We start from the raw sequence: 20,561 nt of genomic DNA on the forward strand, positions 1-20,561 counted from the left end.
TGGAAACAACCTAGGTGTCCATCAACTGAGGAATGGATAACCAAACTATGGTACATACACACAATGGAATACTATGCAACCCTAAAGAATAACACAGAATCTGCAAAACAATGTGTAACGCGGATGAACTTGGAAGACATTATGCTGAGTGAAATAAGTCAATCGTACAATCACAGAAGGACAAATACAGTACTAGTTCATTGTTATGGAGGGTCAAGGAAAGGTTTATATATGGAGGGAAACTTTGTTGGTTGCCAGGGGTGGGAGGGGAGAGGAGGGAACACCACATACACACACACAAAAAAGCTGACCCATGTCACTTTAGCTTTGTGTACTTCACTGTACATAAATTATATTTCAATTAAGTGCATTTTAAAAAAATCATTTTGTATGGAAATCTTTTAAAACAAATGCAGTTCACATTTTCTTATCCTCCAAAGTGAAGCTGGATGAACATGATCTCCATCATTACACTACATAGTGAGGAAGGCTGAGTTACATGGCAACCACCAGCCTCTATTCTGAACAGACCTATACTTCTCTACTTAATTGCTCCATTTTTTTTTTTCTCTTTTTAATTGACACTGCTGTTATCAAAATATTTGTTCACTTTTTAACTCGTAGAGGCAGGAAAACATGATCATTAAAACTGTCTCAATGTTTATCACCGAATATATTTTTGTAGTATTCAGATTTACCACCATGTGGTAATATTTTCATTATAGGTAGGGGAGGGAGGGAAGGCTGAACACATGCATGTATGCTTGTAAAGTCTTGGAGTGGGGACTTATAGACTGTCTTATACAGTGTTTTAGAGCACAGGTTTAGTTATTTGCCAACTCAGAGGCTTACCTACCTGTTTATTATTATTTTGCTTTCTTTCTGATTCTTGGTTATGTTTTCAATAATTTGTGTTTGCCAAATAAATGCTTGTTCTAACTAGTATGGTTCCTTAGCCATTGAATCATTAAAAGTACCAACTTTAATGACTTTTAGTTAAGGAAAAAGAAAGTGACTGAATACAGGTGAAGAGGTTAGTATTGATATGACATTAAAATAAAATTAGTATTTTTATATTACACTGAATGAATATTTTAAAAAATTTATAACCACAAATCAAAGAAGGCTGGATACAACAGTGCTGGCATTTTCAATCATTATTTGTTTTGCAGACTCCTATCAAGACGATGTACAGCACTGGGCAAGTCGGCTGCAAAAGACCTCTCCTCGAGGACTAAGTTGTGCCTGACACAAGCCATGCATGTGAGAGCTGGACAATGAATAAAGAAGACTGAAGAATTAATGCTTTTGAGTTGTGGTGCTGGCGAAGAATGATGAAAGTACCATGGAGTGCTAAAAGATCTAACAAATCTGTCCTAGAGGAAGTACAGCTGGAATGCTCCTTGGAAGCAAGAATGGCCAGACTTTGTCTCACCTACTTTGGTCATGTTATCAGAAGGGACCATTCTCTGGAGAAGGATGTCATGCTTGGTTGATGAAAGAGGGGAAGGCCCTCAACGAGGTGGATTGACACAGCAGCTGCGGCAATGGGCTCAAGTATGGCATGGGACTGGGCGGTGTTTTATTCGGCTGTGCATAGGGTCGCTAAGAGTCAGAGACGACTCGACGTCACCTAACAACAACCTGCCTGCAAGGGCACAAGAGTCAAGTTGTGACAGAACAAAGCAGTACTTCTTAATTATTTTCATATTCCTGAGTAGAAATTCTGGCATAATGAAGTCTCTCCAGCTGTTCTCAATAATTATTTCATTTTTTCCATCCAGCATTCTTAGGAAATACAATAGACTGCATTTTTCTAAAATAGTTATAAAAAGGGGGTCTTATGGCTGAGAAAGAGATACCTTAGCTGTTAACATTTTTCAATTTTCTGAAATAAGGCAGAAATTATTTTTATTAGATACTAAATACTTTCCTCAATGTGAAATGCTTGGAAAAAAAAAAAAAAAAAAAATGCCAAAAAACAATTCCCAAACCCAGGGGCCATCTGTTTAAGAGCAATGAAAAAGTTCCTGCCAAAACTTATGTATACACGTAGAATTCAGACCTTTCTGTGTTCTTCTATATAAGGATGTAAACAGAGCAAATTAATTGTGCTCCACAGCAGAGGTAAGAGCTGAATGAGACTCTTGTTTCACTGCTAGAGATCAGAACCGAGAAATCACCATAAAGGCTAGGATCTTTATCTATTTATATGTTATCTTTTTCAAACCAGAGAAACAGCCCAGGATTAATCCCAAAGAAAAACCATCTGAAGCTAAAATGATAGGCTTTATTATAGTCTCTTAAGTATCAAAGAGAAAGCTGCAAAATGTAGCTGCAGTCAGAGTCATGAACTGGTTCAACACCCTTAACTGGTGGTTTTACAAACGATAATGAATGCTGCTACTCTTTAAAAATGAGCGTATCAAAGAGGAAATAACTCCTTGGCATGCGTACAGCCACATACACATCTGTTTTCACTGCTTTCAAGCACCAGTGCTGGAGGCTCAGAGTAAGTCAATGGGAGGAAGACAGTCACAGCAGCAAGAGGTCTACAGGACAGACAGGATGACACGTCCGGGAAAGTAATACTTGAGGAAGAGGTAAGGATTTAATGAATAAACAGAGAAGTAGCCTAGAGTTTTTTGTTTTTCCCAAGAACTCTACTACCATAACCTTTTATTTCTAGTCACTAGTTTAAAAAACAAAATGAAACATTTTCAAACAATAAAAGAGAAATTTTAAGTATGATATTTGTAAATGTTATGAAGAGATGGTTTCATCTTTGTGAGGTTTCTCTTCCTTCCCAGGGGAATTTGGAAGGTTAAGAAAAGTAACTATTTAAAATGAACAGAAAAATGAAATGGATCAAATTTGGCACAAAGTGATAAATCTAGAAAGTATCTAGTGCACAAACATGCTCTGAAAGATCAAATCACTAAAAACAATGGTCAGGACCCTAATAATAGCTGTTTTTTTTTTCCTTTTTGCAAACAAAAGGAATTCTAAAATGCTTTATAAAAATGGCAGTTATATCTATATAAGTATTAACATAATCTTGATCAGATAAAACCCAACTACAAATAAGTATTCCTATCTGGTAAATCTTTTTTTGTTTTTGTTTTCTAAAAGAACTTAGGTGGCTTCTAGAAGGGTGGCCAATGTATACACAAGTTCTACTCAGACTGCTGTTAAAAAGGAAGTATCTAATGCTTTGATTTTTCTTTCTTCCGTATATTTTCTAAAGTAAAGATAAAAAAACATTCTAGGGTTAAGACACTACTACATTTTTATTATAATTACAGAAAAATATTCATGTATTTTCTGTTTCATTGACTGAAGTGTATTAGGAACATAGTATTTTTGTGGGAATTGGATGCATTGTCACAAATGCACAAGAGACCTTTTGCGAGGGGAAAGGTAAGTTTAAGTGTCTTTACTGCTTTCTGAAAATGAAGAAATAAAGAATTCATGTATTATATATCTAGTGGAAAATCTCTGGCATTCAAGTTCAAAGATGATTCTTACTGCTACACGGAATAAAAAAAAAAAAGGAGAAACTAACAATTTGCCTATTTTCACAGCCACTGGGTTCCCCACTAGGCCTTCTGGAACCAGAGTTGCTACCTACAGACATGGATAGATGCCTGCATGCTCTCATTTTTGAGGACCTGAATGGTTTTTTTTAAGGAAGGAGTCAACTCTCACTCTGAGTGTTTGGCATGGGTACAATGCCTTAAAAAAGCAGATGACCGGTCTAGCTACTGACCATGCTGGCTATTGTTCGCAATCAGATGAAATCACAGACAAACAGCGGATGGCTCTCTCTGACAGAATGTCTGAACAAAGCACGCTTTCTGAGCACATTTTGCCGAGCACATTTGATCACCTGATTTCTTCTAACTGGTCTGGATTACAGACAGAATCTGGACCAGAGGAAATGAAACAGACTGGTGAGGAGCAGGGGAGTAAACTGCGCTGGGCAGCTCTGCCGATACTCACGGTGATAATACCCACGATTGGTGGAAACGTCCTTGTAATCCTGGCTGTCTCACTGGAGAAAAAGCTGCAGTACGCTACCAATTACTTTCTTATGTCCCTGGCGGTGGCTGATCTGCTGGTTGGATTGTTTGTGATGCCGATCGCTCTCTTGACAATAATGTTTGGTAAGTATTTCACTTTGTTTCTGCCATGAAACCACAGAACTTAGAGAACGAGCCACTCATTTCATCTCTATTTTCCTTAAAATAAAAGATGGACTATTTAAAAACTCAGTAAGTAAGCGATTCCTCATTTTCATCCTTTTCTATGGCTGATAATCATCTTTAAAGAATGAAAAATTACTGCTTAAAAACAATTTTACTTTCTCCTCATTCAAAGAAATCAATAAAAACATCACCCAAGCTAACAAATAATTAAAGTGAAATGTAGACCTGTTCTCTAATCTTTTCCCATTATCAGTATCTTTTTTTCTTGACAAACAATATCTAAGACATCTATGACAGATGTGTGTTGGGTTAATTATTAACGATGAAGTCTTTGAAATCATGTAGCCCCAATTTAAGATTGGAATTGTTCTATAAAATTCTTGTCATAACTCTTTATAGCTTGTATACTTCAGATTTGAACACAATTCTTACATATGTGTCACGTGAAGAAAAAATTATATGTAGTCACTTAAGGAAATGGTCTGGCTCAGAACGTCCCAAGAGATGATCCATCTGCTTAATTTTCATGATAGCTGACCGTCTGTGTTCTTGATAAATGTACAAAGAATCAGACCTCTAAGTTAATAAAATAAGTGCACAAAACCTTGAGTTATTACAAAAATAAAATAATCTGATATTGTAATCTGAGGCATAATAAAATGATAATGATATAAAAATAGACAAGTATTTTCTAATTCATGCATAATCATCTCTAGTTATAGTATCTGGATAAACACAGTAACTCTGTTGATGAATTAGGAGGGCTCCTTTACATTGATTTTTGATTCATTCATTGCTTAAGAAAAATGACTATTTGTAGCAGATATGGCTCCTCAGTTACATTTATATGGTAAGAATAAATATATTTCAAGTATTAGAAGTAAAATTTACTTAACTAGAATGCTTATTAGAAGGTGAACAAAAACTGCTATTCAAACTATTACACCCAGGCTGAAAAAGTTACATTTTTAAAGTAATGACAAAAAGCCATCTAAACAAAAAACTTGTTCCCCTAAATACAATCAGGGGGTGATAGGTTTGAATTTCCCACTCTGTACAGTAAATGAAGAAAATTCTATGACAGAACAAGCAATAATGAATAAGGTTCTAGTGGTTTAATCAGCATCTCTACTCATTAACTGTCATTCCAGTGCTACATAGTGTAGCCATGGGAAATAATGAGGAAATCCTACTCTAAAGGACAACTTTAATTCTGAATTAAGAAGTAAAGCAAATGAGGACTATATAGAATATTTATGCACATTTAGTAAAGTTCACACAGGAGTGTAATTCAAGCTCTTATCTCCACCCACACTGTAACAGCTACAAGTGCAGTATCACATTCTTCACACTGTGCTTTGCTGGGTATACAGAAAACGTTCAAATACTCATCTTCTACTACTATACAATTTAATTAATGCTATATTGAATAAATCACACTGAATAAGTTATGTAGAAGTCAATTTTAACTTTAAAATCTCTGAGTCAACAAATGCCAAACACCCACTACAGGCAGATAGATGCTTAAACCATCAGCTCAACAGTTAAGAAATCTTAAAAGACAAAGCTTTATGGCATTAAAATGAGCTGACAAACAAAATCAAAAACAGATCAAAGAGAGAATTCCACGTATTCTACAGGAAAGCAGTAAGTATCCAGCAGTTGAAAATTAAGGTTACATTTAAAATTTTGGTGCCCAAAACATTTTTTTAGCAATAAAAGCAGAAAATCCAACATATTTCAATGTATATGAAATGTCATACATTTATTTCTTAAATAATGATGGTATATATTTTTTAATAGTATTTTTATTCTTTTAAATGTTTGTTAATTTTTAATTATAAAATAAAATCTTTCATAGCACCAAACACTTTTATCACCAATAATTAAGCTGTAACATGGGCTCAGCAGAATTTTTTTATTTACATAAACTAATCTGGATATTTAATCGTGATGTAAAACATTATCTCACTAATTCATTATTTGAAACATCTGCTGTATTTCCACGTGAGACAGTACACGCTGCCCTCTGGAAAGTTTCAAAGGTGCATTCATAAACTGATGACTGCATGTATGTAAATAGGAACTTGACTCAAATACTAAGATTTTTTGATAGCTTTTCACATGTGGAGAAATACTAAGACTTTCTAAACTCTTAAGAATTTCAACACCTTGAAAAGTCAGGAGCAGTATTTTTCTCTTATTATAAGGATTATCTTCAGAAGATCTTAAGTCTACCCAAACAAAAGTGTCCACCCTCAGTTGATCCCGTGGCAGCTAATGAGGACAGGAGTGATGTTAGCTACCTAAGAGAATTACGATGAAATTAACACAGAACAGAAACTTACTCATTCTTTCTACTAATAAAACTAAGTTAGAAAAAAGAGCAGTGAAATAAAAAAGTGGCCCCTGTGTCTTTACACCAAAGGATATTTTATTCAACCATTGAATAGGATCACAACAGAGGGTCACGGACAGCATAGGAGAAAGATGTAGAACAAAAAAATCAAATTCACAACAAAAACTAGACTTACTAGTCTGACAAGGAGCTCTGGTGGCATAGTAAGACATCTGACTGCTAACCAGAAGGTTGGTGGTTCAAACCTACCAGCTGCTCCATGGAAGAAAGACAGGGCAATCTACTTCCATAAAGATTTACTGCTTTGGAAACCCAATGGTGGTTGCTGTGAGTCAGAATCGACTTGATGGCAGTAAGTTTGGTTTTGGTTTTTGCTATTCTGGGTTTGAACCATCAACCTTCTGGTTAGCAGCAGAGACTGGAGGACTACGTAGAATATTTGTGCACATTTAGTAAAGTTCATGTTGTTGTAGTTGTTATGTGCCATCGAGTCGGACCCAAATCATAGCGACCCCTCCTTGGGTTGCTGAGGCGGTATCACTACGGAAGTAGATTACCCAATCTTCCTTCTGAGGAGTGGCTAGGGGGTTTGAACCGCCAGCCTTCTGGTTAGCAGTCAAGTGCCTTAGGCACTATGCTACCAGAGCTCCCAGTAAAGTTCATACAGGAGTGTAATTCAAGCTCTTACTTCTGTGCATGTCGCAACAGCTTACTGCAACCCCCTTGCTCCACCACCCCACACACACACAAGACTATGGCCCTAAGACACCCTTCTGACGTAGAACTGTAGCCATTCCCAGAGACCACCTTTTAGCCAAATGATGGACAGGGCCATAAAATAAACAGTAATAGGAACGTGTATTTTAGGACAATCATTTCTACGAGATCAAAAGGACAACAACGTGTGCCCTAAAGCAAAGATGAGAAGGCAGGAAAGGGGTAGAAAATCCAGACAAAAGGAAAATGGTGACTCCAGGGCAGAAATGGGGAGTGGTGACACATCGTGGGGAATGTGCCCAATGTCGTGGAATACTTTATGTACAAACTATCCAATGAGAAAATAATTTGTTCTGTAAATCTTTACCTAAAGCACATCAGGAAAGAAAAAGTGAAAAAGCCTAAGTATGAAATACTAGAATGCAAAGAACAACAGAATCTATGTCACTATCAAAAAGACAGTGTTCAGTGTATATAGTAACTTCTCTCTCTCCCTCCTTTCTTCTCCCTTCACCTCAATTAAAACAAAGCTCAAACTCACTGCTGAGTCCTTTTTCAACTCGTAACAACTCCCATTGAGTTTCCAAGGCTGTGTATCTTTATGGAAGCAGACTGCCCCATCTTTCTTCCATGGAGTGGCTGGTGAATTTGAACCACCAACCTTCTGGTTAGCAGCCAAATGCTTTAACCACTACACCATCAGAGCTCCTTTCAATTAACAAGTGATTAAAAATGTAAAGGGGAAAAGTATGATCTACAAGTTGAAGCAGTATCTGTAGCACAATCGTAAGATGGTGTGTAGAAAAACAGGTGTGAATTCAATCACCTTGTCTGTAAAATGAGTGTGCTGATTTACACTGCAGACATCTTTGAGACTGTCAAATAGGACCCAGCGTATCCCAGTCAGTAATAAATGGCAGCTATTATTATAGTATGTGAAGGGCATATACACTTACATATATGGTTTAGATGTTAGTCTAAATGAAAAAGATACACAGCATGAACGAAATCCGTTATTCACTTAGGCAGTGAAATGCTGTCGTCTACCCAACTCTGAGGCAAGGGGGCAAAGCAATTGTTTCTGAAAAGCAGAAATCAAAAAAAGTAAGGAAAAAATGTTTTATTGAGTATTAAATTATTTGACCTATTCTCTCATAGTAGATATCTAACCCTCAGCCCACACACTGAATGCAGGGGAATAAGGAACAGCAGCAGCAAACTACAGCACGCTTCACTCTAATTTTATGCTATGTCTCTCTATTCTGGAAGATAGAGACAGAAGCAGCAGAAGCTCTGAGATTCAAAAAATGTGTATTTGAAAACTATGTTCTTTTTGGATGTAAGAGCTGTTTAGAATTTGTCTTCTTCCAATACTTCCATCAATTGTTTCCCTCAGTGAACGCCACAGGCACTGCCCTTTTGGAATGGCTTTAAAAGTATGGTCTTTTAAATCCTCAAAAGGGAAATAATTTTTCTCCAGGTTTATAGATCAAGAAATATTTTAAGAACAAATGACAGAACTTGGTTTTCCAAATCAAAATAAAGAAACTGAATTTCTGGTTGAAAAAAGATTTTTGCACCAATTAAAAAGAAAACACAAAATGAAGAACCAGGCACAGCCCAAACTGGACAACTGCAGTGTAGAGAAGCTAGTATCATGCTGTGACATGCATCCAATAAAGAGCACAACTACAATTAATTCAACTGTGGTAAAGGCACACCTTCATGACAAATTTAATTCAAACTTAAACCGAGTGAAGCACGTTCATATGCCATTTCTTTTATTTTTAGCAAGTACCACTTTAAGTTCAATCGGACACATGCACTCGTGCGACAGCAGGCAGAAAGACAAACATACTATTTTATGCTAATGATATGGCTTATTGTTTCTAAGCAGGAGTGTCTTAAAGGTTGAGCCAGTTGGCTAGTTTCTGTCGAACAACGGTAATGGAAGCTAACATTTACTGAATGCTTCCTCTCTGCAGACTTCATGTATTGCATTTAATCCTCAAAGCAACCCTATGAAGGTTTATCATCACCCATTTTACAGGGAACACATAGGAACAGAGGGCTAAGTGTCCATGGTTACTAAACAAGTGGCAGAGACACAATCTGAATCCAGGAAAGCTCACTCTGGGACCCCCACTCTTCAGCTCTACGATTTTGCTTTCCCAAACGTAAAGGAGAAACTGTAGCAACCCAACTATAGCATACAAAGAACTTTGGTGGTTCAGTGATTAAGGCATTCTAGCTGCTAACTAAAAGATCAACAGTTCAAACCCACCAACCAGCTGCTCAGCAGAAGAATGAGGCAGTTTGCTTCAGTAAAGATTTACAGCCTTGGAAACCCCATTGGGGCAGTTCTACTCTGTCTATAGAGTTCCTATGAGTCGGAATCAACTCCATGGCAGTGGGTTTGATGTGGTTTTTAAGTAACTCCATTTAACAAGAGGGCCATAGACTTTTTTCTCAGGACAAAGGAAAACCCAGTATTTTTCAGATTAAATGATAGAGAACACCTGAGTCTCAACCAGTACTTGTGAAAATTCTTGAGATGATTCCTAGACTTCTTTTCTGAGGATATTAGACCCAGGTCCATACCTATGAAGTGGTTAAACCTTGTAAAGGAGACAAATAGAAACTTACATAATGGAATGACGATTCTATCATTCCTCATATATGGTGGTATCTAAAGCATACATAAAGTCATTTTATGCAACAAAATATTTCTGCTACTTATATTTAGCTAATAATGAATTCTCTATTAATTAAGACCTGCCTAAGACTTGCTTTGCTCCTTTAATATTCAGTATCTGTATTATTTTTTCAGATACTCACAGAAATGCCATTACTCAAACCTTATTGAAATTAAATTCCTCTCTGAGTTTAATTTAGGATAAGGAAAGGAAGTACAATAGGATTTTTTTTTTTTTTTGGAGAATTTTTGTATGCTTTCTTTTTGTGAGACAACAAATACTATAAAATCTAAATTTTTCCGCCCTTCTGTCTTAGCTTTTATAAAAGGGTCAAACTTAAGATTCCCAAAAAAACAGTAATTTAGTTCAAGTACCTGATAACTAGCTTCCCTTAGAATACCTTTTAGATACACTTATTTCTTCCTTGTTATTTATATCTGTAACTCTTCCACTTTACTTAAAATTTTAAATAGTCTCAAGTTCTTAAGGAAGCAAGCTAGACATAATACATTATAACAAACGAATGTGATTATAAATCCTTAAAAATTTTTTAAACTCCTATAAAAATAACACATACAGTTTTGGAATAATGAACATACCTTACCACATCAACTTAACATTTATTCAGTCAGTCTGAATAGTAAGAAAATGATCTGCCCTTGAGCCTATCAAATTAAGACTAACTGAAAAGACAACGTTAGAATAAAAGTATCCAGACTAGGAAAATTTTTATGAATCGAGAAGCCTGTAACTTGGTAATTTTTATAAATTCTTAGATTACCTGAAATAGGTAATTAGACAAGTTTTTTTTTTTTTTTTTCCCTTTGGCTTTCTGTAGAAGATTTCTACTAATTTAATGTAGTTGTCTGGTACTTTTTTGTTAGTTTCTTAAATAGTTTGTTCACTAGACTTCATGAAACTTGGAATCATAAAGCCTAATCAGAAAGATAGGACCTCTGGTAGTATAGTGCCTAAGGTACTTGACTGCTAACCAGAAGGCTGGCGGTTCAAACCCACCAGCCACTCCTCGGAAGGAAGGTTGGGCAATCCTACTTCCGTAGTGATACTGCCTCAGAAACCCAAGGAGGGGTCGCTATGAGTTGGGGCCGACTCGACAGCACACAACAACAACAACAACAATCAGAAAGATTATTTTAATCCTAGCCCTCAGCCACCTAGTCTTTTTATTTTTAATAAAATTTGGTGTCACATCTCAATACTTCTCCTGTTAACAATAAGACACTGACTGAACTAAAAACTTTCTATTGATTGCATTAGTTTTATTTCCCACTTTCTGCCCCCTAAATGGGAGTTGAAAAAATAAATTCATTCTGTGGAAAGGGAGGAAATGTTGGAAATCGTCCATAGGCTCAGTTAAATCAGCAGTAAAGAGTTTTCCCACTTCGCTTACAACCAGGAGCATGGGGGTCAGACAGTCTAATTCCAAAGACCAAGCACTTCATCTGGGAGCTCCACTGTGGCTTCCTGCTCAAACCCACTAGATTTATGACTAGAATTTTCCAGATCATAAATTTCAAAAACATAACCATTAGAATAGGTAAATTTAAGTTAGTAACAAACTTTTTTTTTTTTTTTTTAATGACAGCATATGCATTTAAAAAAAGAAGCCTAAAATCAACACATTAATTTGCCTTTTTAATCTTTAACTATGATCATAACTTCTGGTGGTAGCTCTAGATTTGAGTATTTTTCTATTTCCCTAGACACAGTTCCAAACTTAGAACTTCAGTTTAGAATGCAGCACCACTTCAAGAAGTTTTCATAAAACTCTCAAATCCTATGAGGTTCTTTTCACTGTGATCAGACTGCTAGTTGCTTGCTCAAAGAATGTATTGCTGCCATCAACCATGTAGGGTTCTTTTCTACTCATGGCAGAAAATCTCAACATAATGTTAAGGGATAAAATCCAACTGACTAGATTATCTTTAAACACAGGTTTCTCTGCATAGTTTATTTTGAAAAGCCTTCCATAAATTCCTTTCTATAAGGCATTCTGGGTGTATTTGAAGATAACTATCCTTCACCAGCAACCCAGGTGCATCTTCCCAGACTTGCAAAGCAAGACTTCCTGAGTTGAATTCTGACCCACAGCGACCCTATAGGACAGAGTAGACCTATCAGGTTTCCCAGGCTATAAATCTTTACAGAAGCAGACCGCTGAATCTTTCCTCTGCAGAGCGGCTGGTGGGGTCACTGCCAGGCCTTCACTGACCAGCCAAGTGCTTAACTATTGTGCCACCGGGGCTCCTTTATTAGACCACAAACCAAAACCAAACCCACTGCCACTGAGTCCATTTTGACTCACAGTGACTCTGTACGGCAGAGCACTGCCCTACAGTTTCTAAGGCTGTAATCTTTCTGGATGCAGACTGCCCTATTTTCTGTGGAGCATCCATAAGGTTTGGTTAGCTACTTAACCACTACATCACCAGGGCTCCCGATTAAACAATGAAGGGGATTTAAAATAACCTCACATGCATAACGTCTGTTCTATACTGAAATATAATCTGGTTTTATAGCCTTTTGTATGTGTGTTCTGTAAAATGGATCCTAACTGTGATATTCTAGGGAGAACCATAAAATGAAGGTCAGTGGTTCTGAAACTGCAAATCTCTTAAGTGGTGGGTATATGCAGACAGATAACGTACGTTCCTCCACACACATGTGGACACCTGTGCAAGGAAATGATTTCAACAATGATGTAGAATATTCAGTATCACATCCAAACCTAAGATTACAAGTATTTCTAAACTGGTTAAGCCTGTATGATGTACACAGTAAGTACTCCACAAGTTTGTTAAATAAATTTAAAATTATGTCTAAATCTGGGATTTAAAAAAAAAAAAAAAACTTAAGGGAGGAAACACTGCGAAAATGGAAAAAAAAACCCGTTAAATTCCGTATTGCTTATTACATCTCTAGTGTTTCAGGAGAATGATAGGATGTGGGGGTACTATCCGCACTCCCACCCCTCTCCAAAGAAAATCTGAAGCCATTCTTTTGGCAAACTTGATTTAAGAACAATTTGTGTCAAACCGGAAACTCAAATCACTTTACCTCACCACTTCACCAAATGAGAATTTACTACCAACAAAGATCTTGCTGCTAATCACTGCGAAGAGTGAGCCACACCCCCAGGGCTCCCTGAGAACCCTCTTCTAAAACTCTTCTACCATGCTGCATCATTCCCTATTTATACTAACAATGCTTTCTTTTTATACAATAGCAACTTAAAACTAAATTTTATTTGAATAGCAAGGTTAAGTTTCAGCTGCAATCATGTGTAAATTTTTAAAAGACTACAAAAGGAATGATCAAAAAAAGGGAAAGGTCAAAATACTGTTAAGAATATGCTAATCTACTGCCAGTTTAGAAAGAAAAAGGGCTGTAATTACTACGCACAACAGCAACTGTATTAAGAAAGCACCTCTACAGAAATATATTTAATATTATTGTCCCCATTATTTAAAATTAAACATTATTATCTTGTAGAGGTTAAGTCATAAAATTGCAGATAAATATGAAAAAAGCAAAGGAACTACAGACTAAAGATTGCTATTTTTTCAGGAAAAAAACTCTTTGCTTTGTTTTTTTCTTTCAGAGCCGACGTGGCCCCTGCCACTTGTCCTGTGCCCTGCTTGGTTATTTCTCGATGTTCTATTTTCTACTGCATCCATCATGCATCTCTGTGCCATCTCAGTGGATCGTTACATAGCCATCAAAAAGCCAATCCAGGCCAGTCAATGTAACTCCCGTGCCACAGCATTCATCAAGATCACAGTGGTCTGGCTGATTTCCATAGGTATGCGGGCATGGCAGGGTGTGTGCTAGCACATACATGGCCCTAGTTCCATATGCCTAGAACAGCAGGCCTGGCAGGCCATGACACAGTACCTGCTATCAACACACGCTCCTTATAGCGTCACATCCGTCGTAAAGCACCTAAGCCAGACTGTTAGCTAGAACTGTGAGAAAGGAGAAAAGTTCATGATCCCAGAAACAACAATCTTCAGTCTTTACTGAGCCATCTTCCTGTTTCAATTCTGAGATTCAAGAAGGCATCTTCATATTTGTCAACAGAAGATCACTAAGGTCTATCTAGTATATGGAATGAGGAGCTCTGGTGGTACAGTGCCTAAGGCATTTGACTGCTAACCAGAAGGTTGGCAGTTCAAACCCACCAATCACTCCTCAGAAGGAAGATTGGGCAATCTACTTCTGTAGTGATACCACATCGGAAACCCAAGGAGGGGTTGCTATGGGACAGATCCGACTCCATGGCAGTGAGTTTGGTTTTGGTTTTCAGTATATGGAATCTCACAATTACATTAAAGGAACAAGAAATGCAACACATCTTAAATTATATACATGAAGATAAACAGCAAAAGAGAAAAATGAAAAACAAAAGTATTTTGTAGGCAAGTATCAAAGACCACAAACTCACCTTCTAAATCCACATTTCAATAATTGTACAGACTAAAAACAATGAACTCAAGTGTCTGCTTGAGTGTTTAAAATATGTGTAGTCAGAAGTTATAAGTAAGGAAGATGCAATGAAAACATGTTAACCTTATGTTCAGAAACGGTTTATAAAAAGCAATCACAGCTCTTCTCAACTGCTGTACATCCTGGGGCTCCTCCTTAATGCCTCCAAAGCAGTGCTATGATAGAGCATCTTAATACAATGAGCAGCATAAATGAGAACTTAAACCTCTTCTAAGCGAGTCTCAGAAAAACAGATTCACAACAGTTACTACGATCATTAACAGTCTGATCAAACCAAAACCAAACTCACTGCCGTAGAGTCAGTTCCAACTCACAGCAGCCCCTCCTTGGGTTTCTGAGGTGGAATCACTATGGAAGTAGATTGCCCGGTCTTCCTTCCAAGGATTGGCTGGTGGGTTTGAACTGCCAGCCTTCTGGTTAGCAGTCAAATGCCTTAGGCACAATACCACCAGAGCTCCTAAGCAAACTCAGTTCTTCCTAGTAAAATAAAATCAAAGAGAAAAAAATCAAGAGAGACCTGGAATGCTAAAAGGACAAGGGCAAGAAAAAGATGTCCCTTCACTCTAACTGGAAGAGCACAGACAAAAAGCAAGACACTGAGATGATTCCTCATGTTTCTGAAATCAGGACCAATCCTCTTTTGGGAAGTGTGGAGGCAAAAGCAAGAGCTTTACTATTCTGGCTTAGGAAGAAAGTAGGGGGCCAAGAGCAAGTCTATTCCTGACGGGAAAGGCCTGCAAGCTGTGAGAAAGGCCAGTTTTGAGGGACAGGTCTGACTGACAGAGCAGAAGAGGTCTTTTAAAAAAGAAGAATCTATGGGAGGAGTAGGGAGATGATGATGACAATTACCAAATTTTGAAGTGGTGGTTGTCGGTGGGCCCATCAAGTCGGTTCTGACTCATTGGGATCTTATATACAACAGAACGAAACACTGCTGATACTGTGCCGTATTCACACCAATGGGCTATGTCTGAGCCCACTGATGCAGGTGCTGGGTCATCCATCTTGTTGAGGGTCTTCTTTTTGCTGACCCTCTACTTTACTAAGCATGATATTCTTCCCCAGGGACTGGTTCCCTCCTGGTAACAGGTCCAAAGTATGTGAGACAAAGTCTTGCCATCCTCACACTGAAGGAGCATTCTGGCTGTATTTCTTCCAAGAAATACATGCAAGACGGGTTTGTTTGCTCTTTTGGCAGTCCCTAATATACTCAATATTCTTCACCAACACCGTAATTCAAAGGCATTAATTCCTCTTCAGTCTTTATTCACTGCTTAGCTTTTGCATGCATACACAGTGACTGGAAAATACTATGACTTGGGTCAGATGCACCTTTGTCCTCAAGGTGACATCTTTGCTTTTCAATACTTTAAAGAGATCTTTTGCAGCAAATGTGCCTAATGTAATGTCTCGTTTGATTTCTTGACTGCTGCTTCCATGGGTGGTGATTATGGATCCAAGTAAAATGAAATCCTTGACAATTTCAATCTTTTCTTTGTCTATCATGTTGCTTATTGGTCAGTTGTGAGGATTTTGATTTTCTTTATGTTGAGGTATAACTCATCCTGAAGGCTACAGTCTTTCATCTTCAGTGAATGCTTCAAATTCTCCTAGCTTTTACCAAGAAAGGTTATGTTATCTGTATATTGCAGGTTGTTAATGAGTATTCCTCCAATTCTGATGATGTATTTATTCTTCTTCATATAGTCCAGATTCTTGGGATTATTTGCTCAGCACACAAATTGAACAAGTATGTTGAAAGGGTACAACCCTGACATATACCTTTCCTGATTTTAAACCACACACTATACCCTTGCTTTGTGTGAACAACTAGAGGAGGGGAAGGGAGAGAAGATGGGCGACAATCATCAAATTTTGGAATGGAAAAGAAGAAAACTAAAGGAGTTCATGCCAAATGACTCACATCTTTTCAGTAAGCTCACTGCAAGGAGGAAGAGGTAAAAAAGAGATGGTGTGATGTGTGTATGGGGGTGTGTGTGTGTTAGTGTAAAGTAAGAAGACTACAGAAGAGGCAGGGGAAAACAAGAGAAAAGAATCCATAAGAAAAATCGAAATGTTTTAACTGTGAAATATGATCAGGCCAATAAGTGAAAAAGTCTGTTGATAGCAGTGCTATCTCGAACAACACTGGCCAACATGAATTTATAAATTGATCAAAGTTTTAATGAATGTCTATGAGGGACAAAGATGAACCAGGAAAAAAAAAACTTTTCACTCAAGGAAAGCAGATATATAAACAAATTATAGTAATTATAGTAATACAGAAGGGTAAGTATATGCAGGAGAGAAAAGAATAAAAGGAAGACTCTAGATTCACAGATCTGGAAGGGATCGGAGAAATCATCTTTTTCTGATGAGAAAAAAAGTATCTAGAGTTTCAAATAGCTGGCTTAAAGACTCTTCACAGCTTTCAGACCCAACTCAAGACCAAACTCTTCCATTCAAGGTTCTTTTTACTTTATCACACTGTGTCTTGTAGAACCAATCAGCAAAAGTTAGTAACTTGGTAAAAGAAATCAAGAGGTTAGTCTGGTTTCTTAAATCCTGAAAAGTACTGAACAGAACTCACTTTCTTCTCCTGTATTTAAGATTACCTTGAGATACCTGGAATAGTTGAGTATAAAATACCAGTGAAAACTTAAAGGGACTGACCACCCAGTTGGACAGGAAGGTAATGTGAGCCTCATAGAAGAATTAATACAAATTGAAAATAAGGAATGAAGCCGGGGCCAGAGATCAAGATAAGGGTAAAGAAAAGTTCAGTAGTAGTGAAGAAGTAGCAAGACAAGAAAGGGAAATATCTGAGTTCATCATTTTAGGTATGGAATAGTTTTAAGTGGACTTACAATGCTGTAGGGGTGTAAATGATAATAACGAATGTTAAGAAGTTCAAGAAATATAAAACTAAGGTATAAGAAGTGTCATTAATTGGGATGAAGTCATGGAAGATAATAGAACAGGTAGAGAGGATTACAGTAAGGCAGTGAATCCACTGAAGATGAAAAAATGTCCTGCAGGTTGTTAGATGGCCTGGATGGGAAAGAGAGTGGTATAGGAGACTAAGTAGACTTCAAAATATAGGAAAGAACAGCAGAATGATGACCTGAAAGTAACCATGTAGAGTAGGACTTGGGAAACTATTTCTGTAAAGGGTAAGTGAATAGTTTAGACTTTGTAGGCTACATGTTTTTTTGTCACAACTATACAATTTTGCTGTGGCAGAGCAAAAACAGCCATAAATAATACATTAACAAATGGGTTTGGCTATGTGCCAATAAAACTTTACTTATAAAAACAGAACATGGGCCATATCTGGTGAGCGAAGTTTGTTATCCCTGAAATAGAGCAATAGGTACACAAAACCCTCTTTCTGGCGCTGCAGAAAATGTAGTGGCCTCCATTAAAAAGGATTTAAGGAAAATGGTCTCATCAAGGGCTTTTTAGTTACCAAAAAAGGCTGTGTAGATGATAGAAGGCTTTTGGATTCATGAAACAAGAAATCTAAAGGATTCAAAACATTGCTCAATACAAATACAGACTTATTTTTAAATATTTGCTATGTCAAAAGGAAAGGATTTAAGGTGAACTCTTATGCTACTTGTCTAATAAGCAAAAGCACACTTAAATACTTAGTTTATGGTACTTAAAGTACTAGAAAATCAGCCTGAGGTCCATTTTTTTTTCATATCTACTAGAGGAACTCTAAGCCTTGAACATAAATCTCACAATTCACAAGCTCTCAAATTTTTAATAGCATTTATTAAAAAAAAAAAATAAACTCACAAATTCCTTATCTTTCCCTAAGAGGGTAATAAGGAAAGGATTAAGGGACATTCACTAATGTCAAAAATAACGTCAACGGATAGCTATTCGGAATTAAGGTATTTCATTTATGTACTCTTACGTCTCTTTACTAAATTGGATATTAAGATAAAAGCAGTTTATTTTCTGAATTCCTTTTCTTTGACCCAGGAAAAAATAACAAGCATAAAAATAGATTATGAAGAAATGGAGAATATATGAAGATCTTTCTAACTATATCATGGACATACCATTGCTTTAGGAAAGCTTTAATTACAAACCTAAAATCACTAATCAATATTTGTTGTTTAAAACCAGTAGATGTGCTTACTTAGGGGCTATTTGTGAAGCCCGGTGCCAATGCTTTGACAGACTCTGCACTGTGGGAACCAGGAAGCACAGTGCACTAACCAGCATACAGTCACTGGGCAATACTCTGAAAGGATCTAATCTAAGAATCGTATGTCATAAAATTAACTCAATTTGTTTTGTTACTCTTCCTTAGGCATTGCTATTCCAATCCCTATTAAAGGTATAGAGGTCGATGTGGGTAACCTGAACAACATCACTTGTGCGCTGACCAAGGACCGTTTTGGCAACTTCATGCTCTTTGGCTCACTGGCTGCCTTCTTCATGCCTCTTGCGATTATGATTGTCACCTACTTACTCACCATCCACGCTTTACAGAAGAAAGGTTACTTCATCAAAAGCAAGCCACCCCAACGCCTAACGTGGTTGACTGTGTCCACAGTTTTCCAAAGGGATGAAACACCGTGCTCATCACCTGAAAAGGTGGCAATGCTGGATGGTTCTCGCAAGGACAAAACTCTGCCCAAGTCAAGTGATGACTTACGAAGGATGTCTACGGCTGGAACAAGGTCAGTGCAGACCATGTCCAACGAACAGAGAGCCTCCAAGGTCCTAGGGATTGTTTTCTTCCTCTTTCTGCTTATGTGGAGCCCCTTTTTTATTACAAATATAACTTTAGTTTTATGTGAATCTTGCAACCAGTTTACTCTCAATAAGCTCCTAGAAATATTTGTGTGGATAGGCTATGTTTCCTCAGGGGTAAATCCTTTGGTCTACACCCTCTTCAACAAGACATTTCGAGATGCGTTTGTACGATATATCACTTGTAATTATCAGGCCACAAAGTCAGTAAAAACTCTTAGAAAATGCTCCAGCAAGATCTACTTCCAGAATCCAATGACAGAGAACTCTAAGCTTTTCATGAAACATGGAATGAAGAATGGGATCAATCCTGTCTTGTACCAGAGCCCAATGAGACTCCGAAGTTCAACAATTCAGTCTTCATCAGTCATTCTACTAGATACCCTTCTTCTCACCGACAACGAAGGTGACAAAACTGAAGAGCAAGTCAGTTATGTATAGTGCAACTGGGACAGTTTGCATCTGAATAAAACAGGCAGTCCCCTGGTCACGAGGGTCTGACTTATGGATAATTCCTCCTACGTACCTTTTAAGTGGGGCTTCAAACTAACTGAAATTGGTTCTATCATGGACAGTGAAGTGAGACAGTAACAGACCACCATAACAGACCTGAATTTTTACAATTTGCGTGATTTGTCACAGTAACCAAAATTAAAAAATTATGGGTTAAAGGCCTGGAATGGAAGACTTGGAAGAGGTATAGTGAGCCCTATCAGGAACTTCATGCATAAGATTGGATTACTGGCAAGAGCATGGAGAGTGACGCACATTCAAAGCAGCACAGTCTGCTGCCATCTTTGAGTGGGGTACTACCATCTTTGAACAAGGCAGTGTTGTTTCAACCCATTTTACGTTTATGTAAATCTGCCCTGTGAAACGAATGAACCAATCCCAACTTGCAACAAATCCATCATCACAATTACTTTCAATTGCTACATGTGCAGCTTTTAAATCATTGAAAAGGCGTTGCACCTTTTCTTGCACTAAAAACTAAATATGAACCATATGTACCTCTTCCGACTTATAAATTCTTAAAGACACAGTTAGGAATGTATCTCATTCATAACCCAAAGACTGCATGTATAATAATCAGTAAAATGTAGAATTGTATGTAAATGTATGAAAAATGATATACAATAAGAATTTTATGTCCTATATCAAAGGATCTCTTAAGACTGAGAGTAACCTATTATGTTGCTGTTGTTGTTATTTGCTGTTGAGTCGGCCCCGACTCATAGCGACCCCTCCTTGGGTTTCCGAGGCAGTATCACTACGGAAGTA

The 20,561-nt window shown here is 37.4% G+C and overlaps 2 protein-coding genes across 2 annotated transcripts in view; one reads left to right on the forward strand and one right to left on the reverse strand.

Annotated features, from left to right (window-relative positions):
• Window positions 1–20,561, reverse strand: part of PSMD1 (proteasome 26S subunit, non-ATPase 1) — a 121,115-nt gene that overhangs the window by 59,040 nt on the left and 41,514 nt on the right. The gene's annotated exons all lie outside the window — the stretch shown is intronic.
• On the forward strand, window positions 3,818–19,721 carry HTR2B (5-hydroxytryptamine receptor 2B). The gene is made up of 3 exons (XM_007942029.2): window positions 3,818–4,166; window positions 13,603–13,803; window positions 18,835–19,721. Exons 1-3 carry the CDS (start codon window positions 3,818–3,820, stop codon window positions 19,719–19,721), a joined length of 1,437 nt encoding a protein of 478 aa, XP_007940220.1.

The sequence above is a fragment of the Orycteropus afer genome, unplaced genomic scaffold (genome assembly GCF_000298275.1).
Source record: "Orycteropus afer afer isolate SDZICR_OR568_19922 unplaced genomic scaffold, OryAfe1.0 scaffold00006, whole genome shotgun sequence".
Classification (NCBI taxonomy): domain Eukaryota; kingdom Metazoa; phylum Chordata; class Mammalia; order Tubulidentata; family Orycteropodidae; genus Orycteropus; species Orycteropus afer.